General features: G+C 35.8%; 1 protein-coding gene across 1 annotated transcript; it reads left to right on the top strand.

The window, feature by feature from the left end:
- Positions 1 to 10,355: 10,355 nt before the first annotated feature.
- LOC140240227 (sulfotransferase 1C2-like) lies at positions 10,356 to 22,306 on the top strand. Its single transcript, XM_072320019.1, has 8 exons — positions 10,356 to 10,362; positions 11,687 to 11,848; positions 12,617 to 12,768; positions 13,703 to 13,822; positions 16,467 to 16,593; positions 18,013 to 18,107; positions 18,941 to 19,124; positions 22,194 to 22,306. Exons 1-8 carry the CDS (start codon positions 10,356 to 10,358, stop codon positions 22,304 to 22,306), a joined length of 960 nt encoding a protein of 319 aa, XP_072176120.1.
- Positions 22,307 to 22,687: the final 381 nt, after the last annotated feature.

Genomic DNA, 22,687 nt, shown 5'->3' on the forward strand with positions numbered 1-22,687 from the left:
ATGTCCAACACCCCAAGCAAAGAGCGCGGTTGCTGTATGATTTGATATTTACGCATCTTAGATTTTCATATTAAAGTGTAGATGTGCATTGTCCGGGGGGGGGGGGGGAGGGGGAGGGGTGAAAAATTAACACCAGGTGCATCGTCTGTTGGACAAAGAGCTGGCCTGAATGTTGAGAACTGCAGGCGCGTTGATCACCTAAGCCATTCCGTGGTTTACTATTCAATGCATGGTTTTTGTCCCCGAAGGTGGCTCGCAGCTGAATCCTCTGTTGCTCCGAGGTCCATCCAAAATCGTTCACACAATGACCAACAAAGGTTAGCTGTTTAGTTTGCTATACACAGGTTGGGAATCCCCCATTTGTCTGGACTGTACAGTGCCCCCTATCTGCAAACCAATCAGTTTTGGGTTTTTTTTAAGTTACTATTGCCAGTATCATCAACTACACCACCTACACCAACTATACCACCTGGTCAACAAACACCCTAAACAATGAGTTCACGGCCATAACTGAAGTAATATTCACCTCATCACACTGATACACAAAATAACACTCAACGTACAAACCAAGATTCATCCCAACACAATGCACACCGCACTGCACCGCACGCCCTTCGCACAATTACTTCCCACTCAGTGAGTGGCAAGATTTTCTTTATGTATCTCTTCGTTGTGCCCTTTGCACAATTACCCCCCACTCAGTGAGTGGCAAGATTTTCTTTATGTATCTCTTTACCTGGGGCCATCTTCCTCGTCAAGCTTAGCTTATGATGATGGTCCCCTGCATTTCATTTTTATTATTTCCTATTGCTTCCTTTCATATATGATATTCGTTCTTTAAAAAAAAAAAAAATGTATGTAAGATCCAAACGTTACGAATATTAGCTGTGTAAATGACTATGTAAGTATTTTGTTGATTTGTGGATTTGTATTGATTTTGAAATGCAGAAATAAAAACTGAACTGAACTGAACTGAACTGAACACTCAAAATACATTTCCAATACAACTATATACTACTAAAGAAAAAAAAAATCTTTGATGCATGGTAAAAAAAAAACAAACCCTCAAAAACACACACAAAAGAAACTGTTTTCTTGAATCTCAATTGTGGTTGATCGCAAACAGAGATCATATTTGTTGTTGATTTTTGTTTGGTAACCCTAACTTGTGCATCAAATACTGTTACACTTCCTTACGTATCGGGCTGTTCATGGTCATATGATGTAAACAGATTTGTGATAACTCCGCTCAAACTTAAGCTTACTAATTCAACGTTAAAAACTACTAAGTTTCTGAAGGACTATATATCGAAGTCAGATTTTCAAAAGATGTGGAGATCAAAAAAAAAACAACGAAAAAAATGTAAACGCTTCCAAATATGCATAAAAACATAGTATGTAACTGGCAGGGTATTATCATTTGCTTTTTATCGAATTACCATTGTTTTCCCCCATTTATACCGACATGTATTATACTTGCAATAGTAATCAGGTCAAACATCATGATAAGGAATGCATACAATCAAACCTAAGGAACCAGTAATCCAAACTAAGACATAACAAGGCCAAACTGATCGGGGAATGATCTGGGAAATGGAGCATTGTATACTTTAACTCATAAGCGTGTAAATAAACTTGTAAGTTAATGCATAAATGCATTCGAGAATTAAGATGGGACAATATTCCTCACCTTATAAACCTTTTTGGATTAGAGATTTCCTCTCGGCGTCTTGAATCCGAGAAAGGAAGTGTGCGAGATGTGAGAATTAGCTCGTCTTCTCAACCTGTAAGGTTCCGCGAAGACGAGAAAAAGAGATACAGGATCTTGTCTTTTTGACTTCGTTTGATTTGTTTGTTTTGTTTGATTTATTTTCTCCCAACACATTTTCATACATAAATCAAGATTCTTTTCAGTAATATAACATGAAATATCAGCATAAAGTTACAATTTACATGATTCAAAGAAGGAATATTAATGTGTTAATGAATTCCGTTTAACAAAATATGTATCGTATTACCAAATTTCTAAATAATTACATGAGAAATTATGCGGTAAAAGGACTGCCACTATGATAAAAGCAAAAGCTTGAACACGTGATAGCTCAGGTACCTATTTTCATAATACATATATTACATTTAGCTCAATGGGGAAATACTACTGAAAATAATACACTGTAAATGCATCATTACTATATTCTAGTGCGTAAATACAAATAGAAATAAACTGAATTATGATGATGATGATGATGATGATGACAAGAAAATGATGAGAAAAAATGTGACAATGAAGATGAAAGTGAACGTGGCTTTGGGGTTCTGAGAAGACGAAACGACGAGATTTCACAGTCATTTCTTGTTTTTCATCTTTTCTATTGAAAAGAAAAAGTGTAGGGCCTGATTTAGATAGTTTCATTTTTTTTTTTGATAATATCAAACTCCACCAAAATAAATAGATAACTAAAGAAATGAACAATGGGTATAGATTATTGCCCCACATTATAAAGATATTGAACGAGTTTTAATGTTTCGATCAAATTTTCGCCTAAACACTTATTGACCGTCTAAACAGAAGTCCCTAATAAGATATCATGTAACCGAACTTAACCACTTTGACTGTCACCTCTGTGATAACATGGAGACACTAAGCCCGAGCTATAGGATTGTCGAGATTGCTTGTTGGTTTTTTTTTTTTCGTCTTTTTTTTTTTGCGTTTTTGGTGGTACTCTATAATAATTGTTATCTATTTGTAAGTAGGCCTATCACTGACAACAGTATAATCGTATAGAGTGTAGAGTACTCAGTATAGAGTATAGAGTACTCAGTATATGGGACATGGAATGTAATGGGAACTGTAACCTGTCATGTATTCTTTTTTTTTTTTCAAAACTATAGTGCTTTGACAATGATTTAACCACATAATACGGAAATAAGACGTGGGCATGCTATTGACATGGTGGAGACACTATATCTAGCCGGTAACCACCTTTGTACCGATACTGTTGAATAGTAGATTCGCGCGCAGTGCAAGGTAAACAGGCAGCGCACTCCCCATTGGATGGTGCAAATTCGATATGCAAATCGGACGTCACCTGTGGGGCTCTCCTGACAGACTGTAGTCAATATAAACATGGTAGAAAAGATCAATAAGGTGCGAGAAATTGTGCAGTGGTTGGGTAAAACGATGGCAGTTGAGTTCGTTAATCACGCCCATAGGTCAAGTGGCAAAAAATATGATCTTCACCATCATTTCATGGCAAGTCTCCACCATAGGCTACTTAGTATGTTACAAGCATCTATGGTCATGGCCTTCAAATCTTACCGATTCCATTTCTGTACCTAAATTTCACCTCCTTTATGATGATGATGATGATGTAGATGATGATGATGATGATCCACAGCATTTGTATAGCGCCTTATCTGTTATATATACAAATGTATGTGTCCTCTCTCTCTCTCTCTCCATCTCTCCCTCTCTATCTCTCTCTCTCTCCCTCTCTCTCTCTCTCTCTGTCAGTATGTGTTGTGTTGTGTTGTGTTGTGTTGTGTTGTGTTGTGTTTGAGAGTAGGCCTATGTATATGTCCCCATCTATTTAGTTGTCAAGATTTCGTCATTTTCCATAATGGAGGGCACAGGACTGGTAATCCGTTCATTTCACATGCGTAAGAAAATACAAATAAGAATATCAAGGGGCATTACCTTCATAGGCATTACAGGGCTGGGGTTCCGCTTTTTATATGCATCATGCAGTATGAAAACAGGTATTATTACGCAGATCAGTTTTCCTGTTTATGGGCTCCTGAAATGGGGGATTCCCCCGCGAGTTACCTAGGAGAGTTCGCAGGTCGCGTCAGACATCAAAACAACTTTTCATTATACATTCTATCGTTATAGTTTCGTCATACTGTCTTCCCAGGGTTTGTCTCACCTCCCTGGTCTTTCGAATTCCCCCTTTTTTCCTCCACCGACGCACACGTACGCACACACTATCGATACACAAATAAATCCTTATTCTTAATCCGCCATGTTTGTCTTCCACCATCTTTTCTTCTCTCTCTCTCTCTCCTTCTCTCTTTCTGTCTTTGTCTCTTTCTGTCACGTTTTGAATGTCAATCACTTTGCCCCCTTTTGGCAACAGGTGATTTTTTTTTCCAAGTTTCATTTTGTGAGGACATGTTAAGACGGATTGAACACGAATCTCCGCGTTGGTTGCAATCGTATTAGAATACAATGCAAGTTGTTATAGCTTCACGCTTTCATGATCAATAGTGAGAAGAACCACTGTAAGGAAGGGAAATGTGTCCTTTTTGTCTTTTCTTCTTTCCATTCTCTGTTATGATTGGGATTTTTTTTTCCTCTCCCGTAGCAGCGATGGTCTTCTTTCCTGTTGTCTCGATGACCTTTATACTTGTTATCTTCTTTTATAAAGGGGGAATCTGATTGCTTTGAAGACTTGTCCTTACAGTGACCTTTGCATAAAGATAGCAACAATGCTGCTAACTCCACGATGAACGCGAGCTAATCATCAAAGATTGAAACTTCCAGCTAATCTGAAAGGTTAGGTGTTATGTGATTGTAACTTACTACTGGTTTACCTCCTTTGGATAACCGAAACTAACATCGCACAAAATACGAGAGGGTAAATTACATTCATATTAGACATGATTTTTTTTTAGATCAGCATAGTTATACAGTGCACTCCAATTGTAACGAATACGGTTATAACAGAATTCCGATACAACGAAGTAAAAATTCAGGCCGCAAAATTATCCACACTATGTCTTTTATTATTGTTTTTTTCAACGAAATTTCGATATAACAAAAGAAAACTGCCGGTCCCGAGGACTTCGTTATAACGGGCGTCCACTGTAGTCGGATATTGATCTTGTCACCATCGCCTCTTGACCTGTATATCACCGTATATCGTGTCAAGTTTGATAGAGAAGATTTCGAAGAAGTTACAATGATTGCACCATAGCCAGCTCAGTAACGAAACGAAAGAAGTTAGAACGATGTTACAAACAAGTTCCCCTACCAACAGATTTCACTGATTTCAAAATGAAAGTACATGACGTGCTCTCATCTAAACTTGTGGGATTCCCCAGTCACGCCAGTGCAGAAAAACATCTCTGCGAAGCTTTGTGCAATTTCTTCCAAGGAAACATTTCAAAGGATTGAATGTCTCCCTTGAGTGAAGCAGTTTACCGTCTCGGGTCATATAAAGTTCATACTGGTTTCGTTTCGTTTCGTTTATCTCATTTCCAACACTATGATCACGACACTATAGGCCTAATGAAAATAGACATAATAATAAATGATACAGCAATGCAATGAGAAATAGACACCGTGATATAGTGCAATTCAACACGCTTGTTTTCCCATTCATACTGTGTTACGTGTTTATGAGAATCTTAATCAAAGCTTTAGTTCGCAAGTCTAATATTCCATAACGAACAAGAACATTCACTTAACACGTACAACTTCATGCATGAAAATAAACACACTTTATGCTAATCTTCAACCTAAACACACGACGTCTCTTCATTTTCCGCCATGAATGCCCACAGAAAGTATAAAAAGTCGTGTTAGTATCTGGACTTGAAATCCGCCACTGGTGGACCAGTGGTGGTGCTGGTGGGTCGGTAATCGATCTACACAATTTTATCGTATGAGGAGGGATCATTTCTCTTCAAGCAAATAGTTCAGTTAGTTCAATTGAAGAACGAGGATGGGGTAATGTAATGATGGCTAATGATACCATGGTTTAAAGGAAACCGCCGGGATAAAACATAAAAAAACTTATAATTATCTTTTGCTGTTGTTTCTTTCTTTCTTTCTCTCTCTCTCTCTCTCTCTCTCTCTCTTGCATTTAAGGACTTTACGAAATACAAAAGTTCCGTGCACACATTTGTGCGTTTTAATGATACCTGTAAGTTCAATGCTAATCATATTTATTGCTTCTATAAACATGGGAGTCCACATATCATTACTGTAAAGGGGACTTTCGCTTCTGATATTAAACCTATATGTCTCATCTCCTGTAGAGCTTTCGCACCATGTAACGACAGAGGCAAATCGAGCCGGCGGGGAAGGTAAGTTTTCTCGAAAGCATTCTGATACTTCCCATTGCACGCATCACTAAACTGATGTGATAAAGTATTCTCCTTTTCTAAATTCCTTAAATTAGTCCTTGGTGACGATACAACAATATTTTCACATGATTATTTCTAGGAATCTTGTTTAATCGTTTTAAGTGATAATAATGTCAGTTATTCCTACTGTCGTGCACTTCATAATCATTGACTGTACAATACAACATCGACTCCTCCTGGTGTTTCTCAGCACAACAGAAGATACTAGAATACTGACGTATACCCAGTGTCTGACCAGCAGATGAATGTAACTTAACCCCAGAGATGATCAGCAAAGAAGTCAAGTAAATTATAATCTAGACGTCTTGGACAATATTACTACGATACCCCATCACTTCCCAGTGGCGGATCCAGAGGGGGGCGCAAGCGGCGCACGCCCCCTTTAATTTTTGTTAAAAACAAAGAAAATAAAAAGAAAAAATGAAATGAAACCCGGAAGTGGCACCAAAAAATATTAGTCACGCCCCCCTTTACAGAATTCCTGGATCCGCCCCTGCTTCCGGTAATGAACTTCTTTTCTTCAATACAGAACGAGGAAACTGATGTCGAACATGCACTACACTTCGTTATTCCGAATTCAAGGTTCTTTATACAAAATGTGTCAGATGAAAGTGATAATGAATTCTGAAACAGTTCCGGTTCGTTATGAAGTGCTCCTGGTGACAATCTTGTTCATGGATGATTGAAATCATAAAAAAAAAGAAGAATTAAAACGCATCAATGTAAAAAATATTACGTCCCTACCGTTTCACTCCTTAGCATGTCTACCCTCATCTACGTTATTGCATGTTTGCGATATAGGAGATAGCAGTGAAACGAAAAATACTGGTAGTATGGCATCTTGAGAAGACATACAGTTTACGACAGCGTTTATTAAAAAAAAAAAAACCGGTCTGTCTCTTGAACTTTATATCTACAGACATAAAATGTAATGTAGGACACACGGCCACGTATTTATGACCTTGGATCCTCTGTAGTTTCATTACCAACATCAGATTTTACCGGCAATTTTTAACATGTTAAATCAAATTACATGAAAGTCATAGCAAAACATAGACGCAAGGTGAAATCACATTTTCCTTGGTTTATTTCTTTTTGACCGAAGACGAACTTTCCTAACATTGTATTTCCGACTACGTATTATGACATCACTTAATAAAGTTTTAACATAACAGGAATGTTGATGTAGTCTACGGTCATGGTCAACACACAGTCAATGAAGTGCTTTTAACAAACAACACTGGAAGCCATTCTTATTAGAATTAAGCATCAAAAAGTTTGGCAATGCTCCCTGAATAAAACGTTCTTTAGTAAGATCCTAAGTCTCGATGTAGCAAGAGTCAACCAATGTTCGTATAAAGGACCGTGTTCAAAAACGCGCCATCAGAAATATCAACCATGTTGGATATTTGTCCCACACGAATGATTTATTTTTCAAAAATAAGATACTGAAAACATCAGATTTATTTAGTTACAATGTCGGCATATTTATGTATAAATTCTCTGCCAAGGAGTTACCGGATGTTTTCACTCGCATGTTCAGGAAAAACTATTTAATTCATAATTATCCTACCCGCCAAAGTGACGCATTTCACCTTCCACGTACTCGAACAATTTTCGCTAAAAAAACGATAATGTATACGGGCCCTAGATATTGGAATGACCTCTCCCCCGAAATAACAAGCTGCTTGTCTTTATATTCCTTTAAACGCAAATTAAAAGAGTCTTTATTGAGTGCATATCCTGCAGAAACGGAATAATTGTAATTTCTTATGTAATATTGTGGTATGTTATTGTCCGATCAAACATTCTTGTCAACACGCTGCAGATTCCATTTTAAGGTCTTGCTGTCAGGCTCTCCGAATTCATCATTATCAATTCCACATTCTACTTCGCTTCCCTCTCCTCCTCTTTCCCTCTTTCTCTCTCTAGCTTTCTGTACAGAGCTTGACGGCGGACACCAAATGGCTTGATAGCTGCACATCAAGTTCACTTCTTGTGTCTTACTCATGATAGCATTAATGCAACAACAGTTTATAGTGTACATTATGTATATACCTAAAATAGGCTTTATGATTATGCAAATCATGTTGTCCTCCTGAAACCAATGATATCTCGGTCACAGTAATAGTTCAAATTTTAGTTTTGTTTCTTTTTTTTTTTTCTTATTTGCCACTCTTACATCATCTGGTCTTATCTACTATCCGTTCTCCGTCTCTTTTTCACAAACACTGATTACTCGGGGCTTACAGCCAAACAAGCTTGCTTTCATGTAGGTCCCGCCATACTTTTCTTTGATCAACCCCATCTCGATTTCGAATTTGACCAGTTATTACATATAATTACTGTGTTATCACCATGTATATTGTTGTGTTTTGCACATTGTTTACAAGGTGAAAGAACTTGTTTGATTTCTGTTATAATGTCCACAAATGAGAAGTATGGAAATAAAATGAATTGAATTGAAATTGAAATATATATCATATCATGCTATATTATATGTATATATATATATATATATATATATATATATATATATATATATATATATATGAAGAGTTTGTTTGCAAAAACCGATAAGTCCATTTTTGAAGATTTTGAATTACGGTCTCTGTCATAAAGTACAAAATAATACCTTTTAAATGATATATTGGTCAGACATATAACGGTACATTTTTGAAGTTATGGTCAAAAGAAGCAAACATTTCTTATTATTCTCTTTATTTTTCTTGACCTTTAATCGCAAATATCTCCATTTGGCAAATATGGACTTATCGGTTTTTGCGAACAAACTCTTCATATAGTATCCTTTGTCGGGAGGCGTTGACGTCAGCACTATAGTAAACCTACATACAAATAATCAAACACATAATGTTAACACGTTCAAACCTAAAGAATTGAACACACAAACACCACACACACAAACACAAATATAGATACATCTTTCTCTCTTTCTCATTCTATCTCTATCTCTCTCTATATATGTAAGTAAAAATATATATATAGTTTATATACATATATACAAAGAGCTACATCGCAAAACGAGCAAACTCCATTCTTCTATATAGTTGAGATATTTGCAATTAAAACTGCCCCCTCCCAAAAAAAAAAATAAAAAAATAAGGGGAATTGTATAAAAATACGGGAAATTTTTAACCATAACTCTTTAGAATATTCCTTGCTACTAGTAAATTGCAAGTAAGCTCTGCAGGTATCACTGGAAAGGTTGTATTTTGCTGATGGTTTTGCACTCTACATATACATAAAAATCATATATGCAACATGATTCTATCGTTTTAGGTAAACTGACGAGTGGAAGAGTTACAAGTCTGCTGCTATATTATATTGCAATAAGAATTAACTCGCGTTTGCAAAAAAGCAGGATGGTACAGTATTGGTGGAGATGAGAATTGGGCTTTTAACTTTTGCGAGATACCAAGAAAACACTTATGATATAGTACAGAGCATACCATTCAAAGAGGAATACAAAGTTTATTTGATCAAAATCGGGTTTGGAATGACTGAAACGTCCAAAAACAAAGTAAAACAAAGCGATCGTAATAAAGTGTGGGTCCCACACTTTATTTGAATCGCTCTTCTTTGGATATCTCAGCCATTTCAAAACCAATCAAATAAACGTTGAATTCCTCAAAGAATTAAATGCTCTTTCATACTTCATAAGAGGTTTCTCATTATCTCATCAAAAAATGCTAGAAACCTGAAATTAGGTCTCAACCAAAACTGTACGATCCCTTTAAGGTATACCTTACAGCGGGAAGAGGTCTGAAATCCCCCCTCTCTCTCTCTCTCTCTCTCTCTCTCTCTCCATCTCTCTAACTTCTTCCTTTGCTGGTCGAGCGCATGTCTTGAAGTAAACTGTGCTGGTATGTTTACTGCTGTATACTAAAATCGTGAAGTTAAATGAGATCATTTCTTTGGTTTTAGTTTTCTTTTTTCTTTCTCTCGTTTATGTCCGTATCATTTTCCTCGTTGCGTTTGATTACCGCTCGATGAGTAGTGAGCACGTGTATATAAAAAGATCCACCATTTGTCACGACACATATTATACCTTCTGAAGACACACAGGCAGTTAGGGATAGCGAGATACGGATTTTTTTTACAAGCTGTGATACTAACTCCGTTTTCCTGTTTGTCAAATTGCGGTGACCTGTCTACAAGGAGCACACTGGTCAATTTCGCCCACTATGGAAGGTAAGTGTTGTATATAATTACTTAATAGATTAATAATTAGGCTCGAAAACAAAGAGATCTTGACAATGTATACTCTTATTGGACATTGCTTCAGCTTTCCTGTACAGGCTGTACTGCACTGGTCCATTATGATGGTGATAATAATAATACTAATACAATACATTTATCAGGAGTTTAATACAGATGTTCTAAACGTGTCATTAGATCTTGTTGTTTCCTTTTCAGTAATGCGTTTTTGTGAAATGTTATCATTTTTTTTTTCGGATGGTAATCTGTAATTGACACTCTCTTGTAATGACTAGAGCAATGGCTCGGTTGTAATTTCAACATAATTCTAGTCCTGGTCAACAATGCTTATTAGTGAAATATATATTTACTCATTCATTTTGACTGAACGAGCAATCTTCTTATTGTATCTGAATATAGAAACAGAAGTTATGTTAACAGAACTTAAAGTATTTTGTGAAGTACTAGATGATGTAGAGTAAGTGATAATATTGATCAAGTAGGACGTCGTTAAACTGAGATATCCAATGCATACAGCTGTATAATTATATATTAATACAATATATAGCCTATACAAGAAAGTAGAAATAGAAAATAGATCAACGGTGTAAAATATTTGGAAAAAGCACAGATAGTGGAATGATTTCTTAGTAGTATATAGTGAAAAGTGAAATATTCTGGTTAGGAGAATTAAAAAAAAATGAACGAATTATGAGATGGTAGAAAATTGGTGTCGCTTTTAGATGACATCATAATATCAAAAGTAGCTGCTGTAACTGCTTGATTCCCTCTGCTACTGATAGTAGTATTAATAATAATAATAATCAGAAATATATAAAAAAAGAAAGATAAAAAAAGAAGATTTGAAGCATAGGCACACATGCACACAATATGTCATACTCGCATAGAAATATATATATATATATATATATATATATATATATAATACATATAGGGCCTATATATTGTGTGCAGTGTGTTTGTTTGTTTGTTCGTGTTTTTATGTGTGAGTGTGTGCGTGTATTTCGGCTACCGATTTCTTTCATCTCGATATACATAATACATTTTTTTTCCACATATCAATTTGCTCTATACTATGCTTTCACATGTCTTGAGGGTGAGCGTGAGTGCCTGTTACACACAGTATGTACAGCATATGGAATATCAAATTATGGAATAAATTGTGAACAGATCTTCTCATATATTATATATACTATTACATATTATACTATTACTATTACTATTACTATTACTATTGCTATTACTATTACTATCAAACATATTATATACTATATTATGTCATAATCCAAACGGACAGGAGGTTCCCGTTTCGATCTTTTGCCCGACTTTGCCAAGGAGCACTGCTATGAGCACGACGGCGTCATCATAGGCAAGGCCGTTCCGAAGTGCTCTCTCGAGGAAATGAAAGACTTCGAAGTCAGGCCCGACGACGTCTTCATAATCGTCTATCCCAAGTCAGGTGATTGATCTTTATTAGTAAAGAGAAAGAAACAGAAAGAGAGAGAGAGAGAGGGGGGGGGGGGGGAGAGAGATTGACTTCCCGGGACAGCAGAGGCAGACTAACACACCGGGAGATTGGTCATTATAGCAAAGTTTTACAGAGACATACAACGAACCTTCGGAATAACGACCCATACCTACCAAGATGACCTAATTTCTAGAATAACGAACGTCGGAATAATGAATCTTATTTCATTTTCGAATTGACAGACCTTCTGAATAATAAATCCTTGTTTCATTTCCGAATCAGCGAACCTTGTTAGTAACGAACCTTATTTCATTTTTGGATGCACAAACCGTCGGAATAGCGAACCATGTTTCATTTTCGGAAGGACAAACCCTGTTTAATTTTTTTTTTTGACAAAGGAACCTTGGAAACAAACTTTTATTTCATTTTCGGATTAACGAACCTTCGGAATAACGCCATAAATGTTCGTATTAACCAACCCCTTTTTATCATTTTCGAATTAACAAACATCAATAATTATACATTGGGAATTTTTGTGTTTCAAAATAAACGAACCTTCTGAAAAACGAAAATAATGCACCCCGTACAAAATACGCCGATTTATAAAGTACTAATGTCCGCGCTGACCCTTATTTTTCATCAATAATTAATGAAATAAGTAGTGAAAGTTTGAAATTACATTGCTGACGTTGAATCGAATTTGTAAGATTTAATTTGAGTTCAGTTGATTTGACGTTGCTATGTTCGTTCCGCTCCCAGGAACCACGTGGATGCAGCAGATCGTGACGATGGTCCAAGCCGGTGGCGAAGTGGAGGCAGTGAGCAAGAAACACGTCCTAGCTCGGATGCCCTTTCTGGAGATGTCGAGTAAACTGGACTTCGACAAGATGACCAGAAAGAGTGACCAAGAAGTGAGGATTAGGCTCAGATTTCAGTTGAAATATCTGACAACCGCGTCAGTAATCTTATAAATTGCTATTGTCTTCCTGTTCTCTGACTCTGAATAATAATCATAATAATATATATTAATAATAGTAATAATGATAATAATAATAAGAAGAAGAAGAAGAGGAAGAAGAAGAGGAGGAAGAAGAAGAAGAAGAAGAAGGAGAAAAAAGAAAAAGAAAAAGAAGAATTAGAATAGTATTGACAATTATGATGATAATAATAATAATGATAATAATTCATTCTGCCTATAGCGCATGGCAGGATAAAGTCTCTATAGCTTTACAATGATAATACCAATAATCACAGCACAGTTAGAAATTACATGTACTTCAAAATTGATACAAAAAAACATTACATATAACTGCAAAAGTATACTCTTTTTTCAGATAGATGCGTTTTGAGTAAATTCCTTTCTTTGTTTCTGAGAGTGACATTTTTATGATGTACATGGGTGCTATATTTGCGATCGTGTTTCTTGTCATTATCTGGATTCTTAAGATATTCTCTGACCGTAATCATACACTTTCAAATCAAGATGAAACATAAATATTGGAGTTCGTAAGGTAATCTTATAGTTCGTTCAAGCAATCTTTTTTTTTTTTGTAGATCTTTAAGACAATTTTCCCAGTTGTACCATCTTTTCCACAAAGAGGAAACAAGAAGAAGAAAGCGTGTACATAAAACACCATGTAACTAAATTTTCATTTTTTTTTTTCAACGAGGTAGGGTAATACTAATTATATCATTCACATATCGGCGGATATACTAAATTCACCAAATTTTATAGGGCTCCCGTAAATGATACATTTCCCCATTTCCTTATGTACTCAAATGTCTCTGTAAAGTCAAGCTACTATGACGTCACTTCCGTGTCATTCTTTATCGGTCTTTAACAAGGAGACATGGAGACCACGTGCAATGTATGAAGTGGCAAACAAGATGGCGTCTCCCCGTGTCATGAAAACCCAGCTCCTTCCAAAGTTTCTTCCAAAGCAGCTTCAAGAAAAGAATGCAAAGGCAAAGGTGAACTGTCCACTATTTTTACCTTTCCTATCACTTGTCCATCTTTTCCTGTTTACTCTCTAAAAAAATCGAGTGAAAATATTCACTCTTGAAAGAGTGAATGCAAAAAAAGAGTGAATTTAGAGTGAAATTGGAGTGAATTTTGAGTGTAAATGTTCATTTTCACTCATTTTGGAGTGACCTCAGGGATCGCTCGAAGATTTTGGAGTGATCCCTGAGGTCACTCTAAAACGAGTGAAAATGAACATTTTCACTCAAAATTCACTCCAATTTCACTCTAAATTCACTCTTTTTTGTATTCACTCTTTCAAGAGTGAATATTTTCACTCGATTTTTTTTTAGAGAGTACCTTTGGGAGCAGTGATTTGAAAAATGTTCAAGATATCACCTTATGATGCATATGTCTAGGTCTGTTGTATCACAAAACATCCTACCATTTAAAATTTTTGATATAAAGCGTAAAATATAAGGAGATATCAGTATTTTTCTCAATAAATCATAACTGTAGGCGATGGTAGACGGTTTAGTCTGGAAGCATTTTTATTATGACTATTGTCCACATTTTGTGTAGTTAACAATACTTAATATCGATTATACAGATTCAAATCTCTACAGTGGTTGTTTCTATCCCTAACTCACAATTTAGAAGTACTTTAAAGCATTAATGCTGGGTTTTTGTTTCATCTGCAAATGGTAAATTATGTTTTTAACATAATTATAGATCGGCATTTTGGAATAGGTAAGCATAACAGTATTGATAATACAGAAAACTGATATAGAGGCCCTAATAGAAATTTATGGAGAGCCATAGTTCAACAACTCAAACGTACTGGCCGAAGCCCAAGAAGCATAATATTGTGCAGAAGAAGAGGTATACAATTCAACGTGATTGTCCCCCACAAAATTTACAATCGGACTTTCCGCAACAACAACTTTAAAAATGATTAATCAATTTAAATGCAATTTCAAGGTATGAAAATATAACTTATTACCCGCATCTTACAGAAAAGCCCATCTGATTCATGGGTAAGTGCATGTACAGCTATAACGATTTACAAAATATGCAACTTAGAACACCTTACACGACCTTGATTGTTTCTTTTATTGGATATGACGGGAAATGGCAGGGTTAATGTTAATAACATATCTTGTTCATCGGATCCTATTGGTGCGGGGACCTGTGTAACCATTGAATTCTTTGAAGAATTCGTAAATATAATACATGTATACGCCGATGTTACTGGTAGTCGCATTTGTAACTACGCTATGACCCTGGCCTAAGCGTGTCTGAATATCACAGGGCGGTACATGCTTTAAAGGATAAGTTCACCTTCATAGACTTATGAATTAAGAGAATGCAGCAATCTAGAACACATCAGTGAGAGTTTAAGGAAAATCGGACAATCCGTTCACAAGATGTAATTCTATTTTTGAAGTTTCTGCTCAGTCACTGCTAGATGACAAAACTACTACAGCTTGTCACGTCGCATGTGTACAACAATATACAGAATACAGGAAAATTCAAGATATTATTTTCACTTTTTTTCGCACAACTTTAATGTTCACTTGACTTGCCTCTTTCAGAAAGCAGGGGGAGTAATATTAGCCGTAACATACGTCAGTGACAAGTCAAGGAAATAAGCACTTTTTTCTTTCAGAAAGTGAAATTTTGTGAAATTCTCTTTATATTTTCATTATATCGTTCTACGCGCGTGACATCATGCACTATAGTAGTCTTCTCACCCAGCAGTGACTGCGCAGAGATACTTTACAATCCATAACTTTTGAACGGAATTTCCGATTTTCCCCAAACTTTCACCGATGTGTTCTATTAATGCTGCTGCATTCACTCACTCCACATGCATGAAGGTGGACTTGTCCTTTAAGTAATTCAATTTTCTAACTCCAACTTTGAAGCCACGTTTCATCTTCATGTTGTTAACCTCTGAAGTTTGAAATGCAGTTTTAGTCCTCTGATTTCATGCATATTCATCTTTGAGTTTACACATGTAAATGAGAATACGTTCTCACATTTCCCTTTTCCAAAAAAAAAATGAAATTAATAAATATTATTTTGGTGTTTTTTTTTTGTTTTTGTTTTTTTTGGAGGGGGTCTATCACAGAATTCAATTACACTTTCCTGCCATCTCGTGCCAAAACAAAATACCTAATCTATTGCAAGCGATTAGATACACACTGAAAATAACATAACGAAATGACGACCAAGCTTCAGATGTCATTAACAGAAAATGACAAGACATGAACTGTTGTAGAAAAAGAGAAATCATTTGCATAATCATGCTTTTCTTAATGCTTTGATAATTTTACATAATATAATCTTTTCCAGCCCCCTCCAATACTTAATTCAATTAAACTTTCATTTGTTTTAATCTAGCAAAACATGATGATAGATAATACAAAGTACGCATTTAACAAACCTTACAGTTTGTAAGAATTTATACAAGTCATGCAAGTATGATGCAAAGTATATACGAGCAAGTATGCACTGCAGTTACCCTAGTAGACACCGCTGTCAACAACAACCAATCAACCGAACAACCCAAAAAAAAAATGTAACTTTTGCTGTTTAACTGACATCCATGGCGTTATTAACTGGTCGACTTATATCCCTCGTCAGGTAATCTGCGTGGCTAGAAACCCAAAGGACGTGGCGGTTTCTTACTTCCACTTCTGCCATTACTCCCCGGGTTTGCCGCCATACCCAACATGGGACCAATTCTTCAAGGACTTCTGCGCTAACTTGCGTGAGTCACTAATTGGTTTGACCTTTTATTTCATTTCTTCGCATTGTTTTTTTTTTTCAGACTGGATGTTTATGAATATCACACTGTTACATATTTGGAAAAGATCAATTCCTAAATCAAACGCAATAGCCGCTCTCACTCACCAAACCCCTTTATACCAGCAAAATTAAACTAACTGCAAGGACAAAGCTGTAATAGATAGAAATTGATTATCATTGCAGTTAAGAAATGTAGGCACGCAAATTTCATTCTCAATAAAACGTTACTACGAATATTGCGATTTAACTATTTAAAATCCTCCACCAGTCTGACGGGTCACATTGAATTGTTGTTTAATCACGCAACGTTCATGGCTCCTTCTTAGCACTCATGTTTCATAAACTCTTGAATAGCTTCGAAGTCCAGGGATTTTGTGTTAATTTGATTGAAGGTTTTGCCCTTTAAGAGGAGAATAATGCAATATGTATACATCATGTCATTTTTGTAATAGTCAGGGAGTGTTGAAATGTTTGTCTGGTGAAATAAGAGAATTTTTTTTTTTCATTTGATAAGTTTTTTAAAGATATTTGATGATAAACATTAATTCATCTATTCATTCATTCTATTCCAATTCAGAGTATATTCCTTGATTACATTGTTGGATCGATTTTGTGTCATTATGTGTATTGAAGTGTTTTATAGCAATTGTATTCTTGTTGCAATGAAATAAACCTCATGAAAATGAAATGAAACTTGTATGTTTGACAGGAGTTCAACAACATTTTCAAAAATTCTGAAATTCTGAACACATGCTGAAAGGGTGAAAATGGCAGTGTAATCTTACTCAATCTTATTGTTGTTCTGAAGGTGGAAAGATGTAAAAAATATCAATCCATATATATATATATATATATATATATATATATACATCTGATCGACTATTAAGAAGGCTTTAGACACGGACAATTACTATAGTAAGTGAATATCAAGATGCATATGATTATGTTTAGTTAATCAAGTCACTCGTTCAACATGGATTCTTAATCTGCACCTGCCTCAAATGCCAAAGATTGTTGTTGTTTTCTTTTGCTTTCTTTGTTTTGATCAATATTCATCTTTTCAAAGTGTGATGATGTGCACTTTCTTCCTATGTTTTATACTCGGTCTGTTACTCTCTTTGTAAACTTCTTTCTTATACTTTTTGTTATATCACAAATATTCTTTAAAATCTTCAAAATACATTTCTTCGAAGATTTAAAAAGAAAAAAATCTTCAAACTTGAATTGTTATTCTTCTTTACTAAAACAGTTATCATCATTATTCACTGGTCCCGATTTCTCACTGATTTAGTATTTTTGTTCTGTCTCTTTTTACATAATGATTTCAAACTTGAACCAAAGCGTGATAAATTTGTCGTTATTCTCTGTATTTCTTCGATAGTTCCCAAGGGATCTTGGTTCGATCATGTTCTGTACTGGTGGAATCGGCGACGTCAGCCAAATGTTTTCTTCATTACATACGAAGAAATGAAAAGAGTGCGTATTCAATCCTTTATATCATTATTATAAATGTTAGTTTAACCTCAATCCGTTGTCAGTTCACACATACACACGGAAGAAAAAAAAAAGAAGTTATAACTTTCAAAACATCATGATGCCAAATGACTCAGTCAAAGTATCATTTTTATAGTCTAAGTCGTTCTGAGATAGATGTGTGCTGTGTTGCCTTGCTGTGCTATTCCATACGGTAATTACATATTATCTTCATGAAGGCTATGAATAGGAAAGTGTAAACGAGAAAGTGGTCAAAGTATCATCAATATCGGGCGTCAGAGACTTCCGTCAGAGTTCCTGACGTCATGCGTGGACAACAATATAAAGAAAATATAAAGGGAATTAAAAAAGAATAGTTATTATGAAAATGAAACATCCATATAAATTTGATACTGATAATATTAAGGGTAGTAATTATTTCCCCTGCTTTCTGAAAGCGGTTAGTCAAGTGCTCTTCATTATGTTAGAAAAGTGAAATCATGTTTAATTTTCTTTATATTCTCTTTATAATAATGCTTGTTGTCCACACATGTTGTCATAAACTCAAGTAGTCTCCTTATCCAGTGGTTCCAATACCAAAACTTTAGAAAATTCATACCTTTTGCATCGATTGTCTGATTTTCCTCAAGCTTTCACTGATGTGTTCTACTAATGTTGCTGCTATCAATCAATCCACATTTCTCTTTGGGTTTAGGTTTCCTCTAAAGGGAGAAAAGAAAAATAGGGAGAGAGAGAGAGAGAGAGAGAGAGACAGAAAAAACAACTACTTCCTCTCGTTTCATTCGCATGCCATCACTTTCTTTTGGACCATGCAGGATCTACGAGGTGCTGTTGTCAGAATCAGCGATTTTCTGGGCAAGAATCTTTCTGATGACGTCATAGACAAAATCACCAAACACTGCACTTTTGACGCCATGAAAAAGGACCCGAAGGCAAATCCAGACTCCGTCCCAGTCTTCGCCAAGGCCGTCTCGAAGAAGAAGTCCTTTATGAGGAAGGGTGGGTACTTGGAGGAGGTGCACGTCACGAGACCGACACCCACGAGTCATACAACCCACGAGTCATAGAGTTCGTGAGTCATACAGCCCATGAGTTATACAGCTCACGAGTCATACAGCCCATGAGTTCGACACTAAGCACCAAGACCCGTGAAACCGACATATCAAGCCCCGTGTTGTGTCTGTCGAACTCGTGGGCTGTTTTTACCTAGTGTCAAACTCATGGCCTTTATAATATGCCTATCATATAGTGTCGAACTCAAGAGCTGCATGACTCGTGAGCTGTATGACTCATGGACCTCTTTTCAATTTCGAACTCGTGGGCTGTAGGATTCGTGAGTGTCGGTCTCGTAACGTGCACCCCTTGAAGTATGCTTGTTAATGTAATATTATTGTCCAATGCTTATACATAATGTAGATAGGCCTATAATGAACTTTCCTTATAACAAACTCTTTGCGGAACTGCACTTTAACTGTTCTTTATCAATAGGCAATATCGGTTACAGCTCGTTATTCCGAAGGTTCGTTATTCCGAAGGCTCTTTATTCCTAAGATTCGTTATTCCGAAGGTTCATTGTTCCGAATTTCATTTTCGGATTAACCGATCTTCGGAATAACGAACCTTCGGAATAACACCACAAATTTTCGGATTAACGAACCCCTTTTCATTTTCGGATTAACGAACCTCGTTAATAGGTATAGGGAATTTGCGTGTTTCGGATTAACGACCCTTCGGAACAACGAACCTTCGGAATAGCGAACCTTCGGAATAACGAACAGCACCGGCAATATCAGCGCTGAAAATAATTAATACATCTCACAGATACTGTGGTGAACACTTTCAGTATCAACCTTTTGACAAGGCCCTCTCGCTATATGATGGCTATAATGAGTGAGTGAAGTTTTAGCCCATCGAGTGCTGTCACGCTCGGCTGGGCTCGCTTCGCTCGCCATCATACAGCGAGAAGGCCGTGGCAAAAGGCTATTTCAGTATAGGAGCTTTATATTTGTTTAACATATATTTTTATATTTTATTTATTTTTTTTCTAATGAACACATACTATAATCACCGTTCCTGGCAACGATAGTCCATGCGGTAGGAAGGTACTGTGTAGGACTGGTCTTAATGAAGTGATCCTGAGGCAGAAAGATGCACCCAGTCGCAACTGGCTTGTCTTGTTGGCCAGTGTGTGTCATGGATACGTTGGACCCAATCGATTATTGAGAAGCTGTAAAAATAAACACACGTGTATGTCATTACCCCCCCCCCCCGCAAAAAAAATAAAAAAAATACATAAATAAAAAAAAAACATTTAATAGATAAATAGATAAATAAAAGAATAAAAACTTTGTAAATATCTCGTACAGAACTTCGATGTGTTATGTAAATACTATAAACGCCATTGTTTTAATTTCTTTTTACAATTTATAGTCATACTGTTATTTTTCATATCAATGTGTTTTCTGTTCGCGAAAGCTGAAACCGGTAACCAAAAAAGTTGATGGATGACTGAAAAATCCAATTCTTAATACACAAATAGTAGACGGTAATAAATATTTGGCTAATATCGGGAAGCTTTAATCAAAACGCGGCAAATCTCAGCAAAAATATGGTCTTTTTTTCATGTTTTTCTTAATTCTGTTTATGTATATTCTTTCGTTCGTTTTTATCACGTAAATAGGGTTGTAGATAACGCAAGTCATATTCAATTCAAACCAAATAGGCCACTATCAAACATCCAGAAAATTGTAATGGGGATTTTTTTTTTTTTGCTCTATTTAAAAGAAATAAAAAGCAAACAAACAAAATACTCGGAAATCGTTTTCTTTATGAAAAGAAAAAAGATAAAGTCTTGTAGTCCTTTTTTCAGTAGCAAATCACTCATACAACGGTTGTACACTGTCATACATGAAAGCTTCATATGCAGCGAGTGTATTGTGACTTTGTCTAAGTGTCTAATGCTCAGGCGCCTTCTATAAGTCAAGAAGGCGTGATGGCGACTTCTGAAAATTCGAGTGTATTCTGGCGGGACTCGCAACTCAGAATACTTAATTGCTTATAATAGTATACCGACTGCATGTACATTTACCACCAAAATAACGAAACACTCAGTCTTATCTGCCGGTAGTCGGTAGTCTCTTCCATTAAGTGCTACCTCTGCTTTTCCAGAAGGTCCTATATACTATTATCAGTATAGCATTATAGGCAGGTGCTCGTTCACATACCTACGTCATGGGGTACACAAATACTTGTAGTAATCTCTTTAGAAATACAAGTGGGATTCCCAAGATTTCTAATTCTTTAAAAAGTTCCAGACTTATCCACCGAACCATGAAGCACGCACTACATGTATTGACAATGTTGGAATGTTGGGGTGAAATGTGTTAATGAATTATAATGGAATGTACTGGAACATAATTTAATGTGTGCGTTTTTGTAAATGGCGAAATAATCTTTCGATTTTCTATAGGATTAATTCGTAAATTATGTTCTGCGTGCATGTCCAGTGTTGAAAAATTCATGTTCGACAAGACGAGAAACAACATGACCATTATTAAAGGTCCTGTTTACTTTTGGGAGCCGTGTTTAAAAAAAAAAAAAACTCAAGATATCACTTTTGATGCATATGTGTAAGTCAGTTGTATCACAAAACATCCTGTAAGTACCACATAAAATGTTTGCAATAAAGCCTAAAATATAAGGCCATATCACGATTTTTCTCATTAACCATTTTTACTGTAGACGGTTTAGTCTGGAAACATTTTTATTATAACTATGGTTCACATTTTGTGTATTTAACAATATCTAACATCAATTATACAGATTCAAATTTTTACAGTTGCTGTTTTTATCCCTAACTCACATTTAAGAACTATTTTGAAGCACTAATGCTGGGTTTTTGTTTCATCTGCAAATGGTAAATTATGCCTTGAACCGATGACAAGGCATTTCAGAATTTATAGTGATTGTTATTGTCAGACATCACTTTTGACTTTGATTGATTTTCTAATGTACTTCTCTTCTCAACCATTATCGTTCATGTTTTCTGCTTCCATTATCATTTCGAAGGTGAAATCGGCGACTGGAAGAACCACTTCACCGTGGCACAGAATGAGGAATTTGACGAACTGTGTCGGACTAAATTGTCTGCTACCGGACTCAAATTCATCTATGAACTTTAGATGCGGGCTGGGACTAGCACTCGAGATCTAATGCAACATGTCTCAGTTTTATGAGTGGATAGTTAACGGTGTAATTAGTAATCATAAATATCCTATTCAGGTATACTGAATATATATACTGTGTAAGTATACTTCCGACAGAGCGATTTGTTTTGTACCTCTGAAATACGTTTCTTCGCTTGTATAATTTTTTATTTCTTTATAATTTTCATTTGTTGGAGACATGTAAAAGACATACAGTGTACATAATGTCAAAACATCGTACTATCTATCAACGCAAGAAACGCTTGAATGTATCTTGCCGCATATCAACGTTTACCTGTACATTAATGTCTATTTTATATACCTGTACACTGTTACTGTATTGACGCTCTCTCAATG

Source organism: Diadema setosum, chromosome 16 (assembly GCF_964275005.1).
Source record: "Diadema setosum chromosome 16, eeDiaSeto1, whole genome shotgun sequence".
NCBI lineage: Eukaryota > Metazoa > Echinodermata > Echinoidea > Diadematoida > Diadematidae > Diadema > Diadema setosum.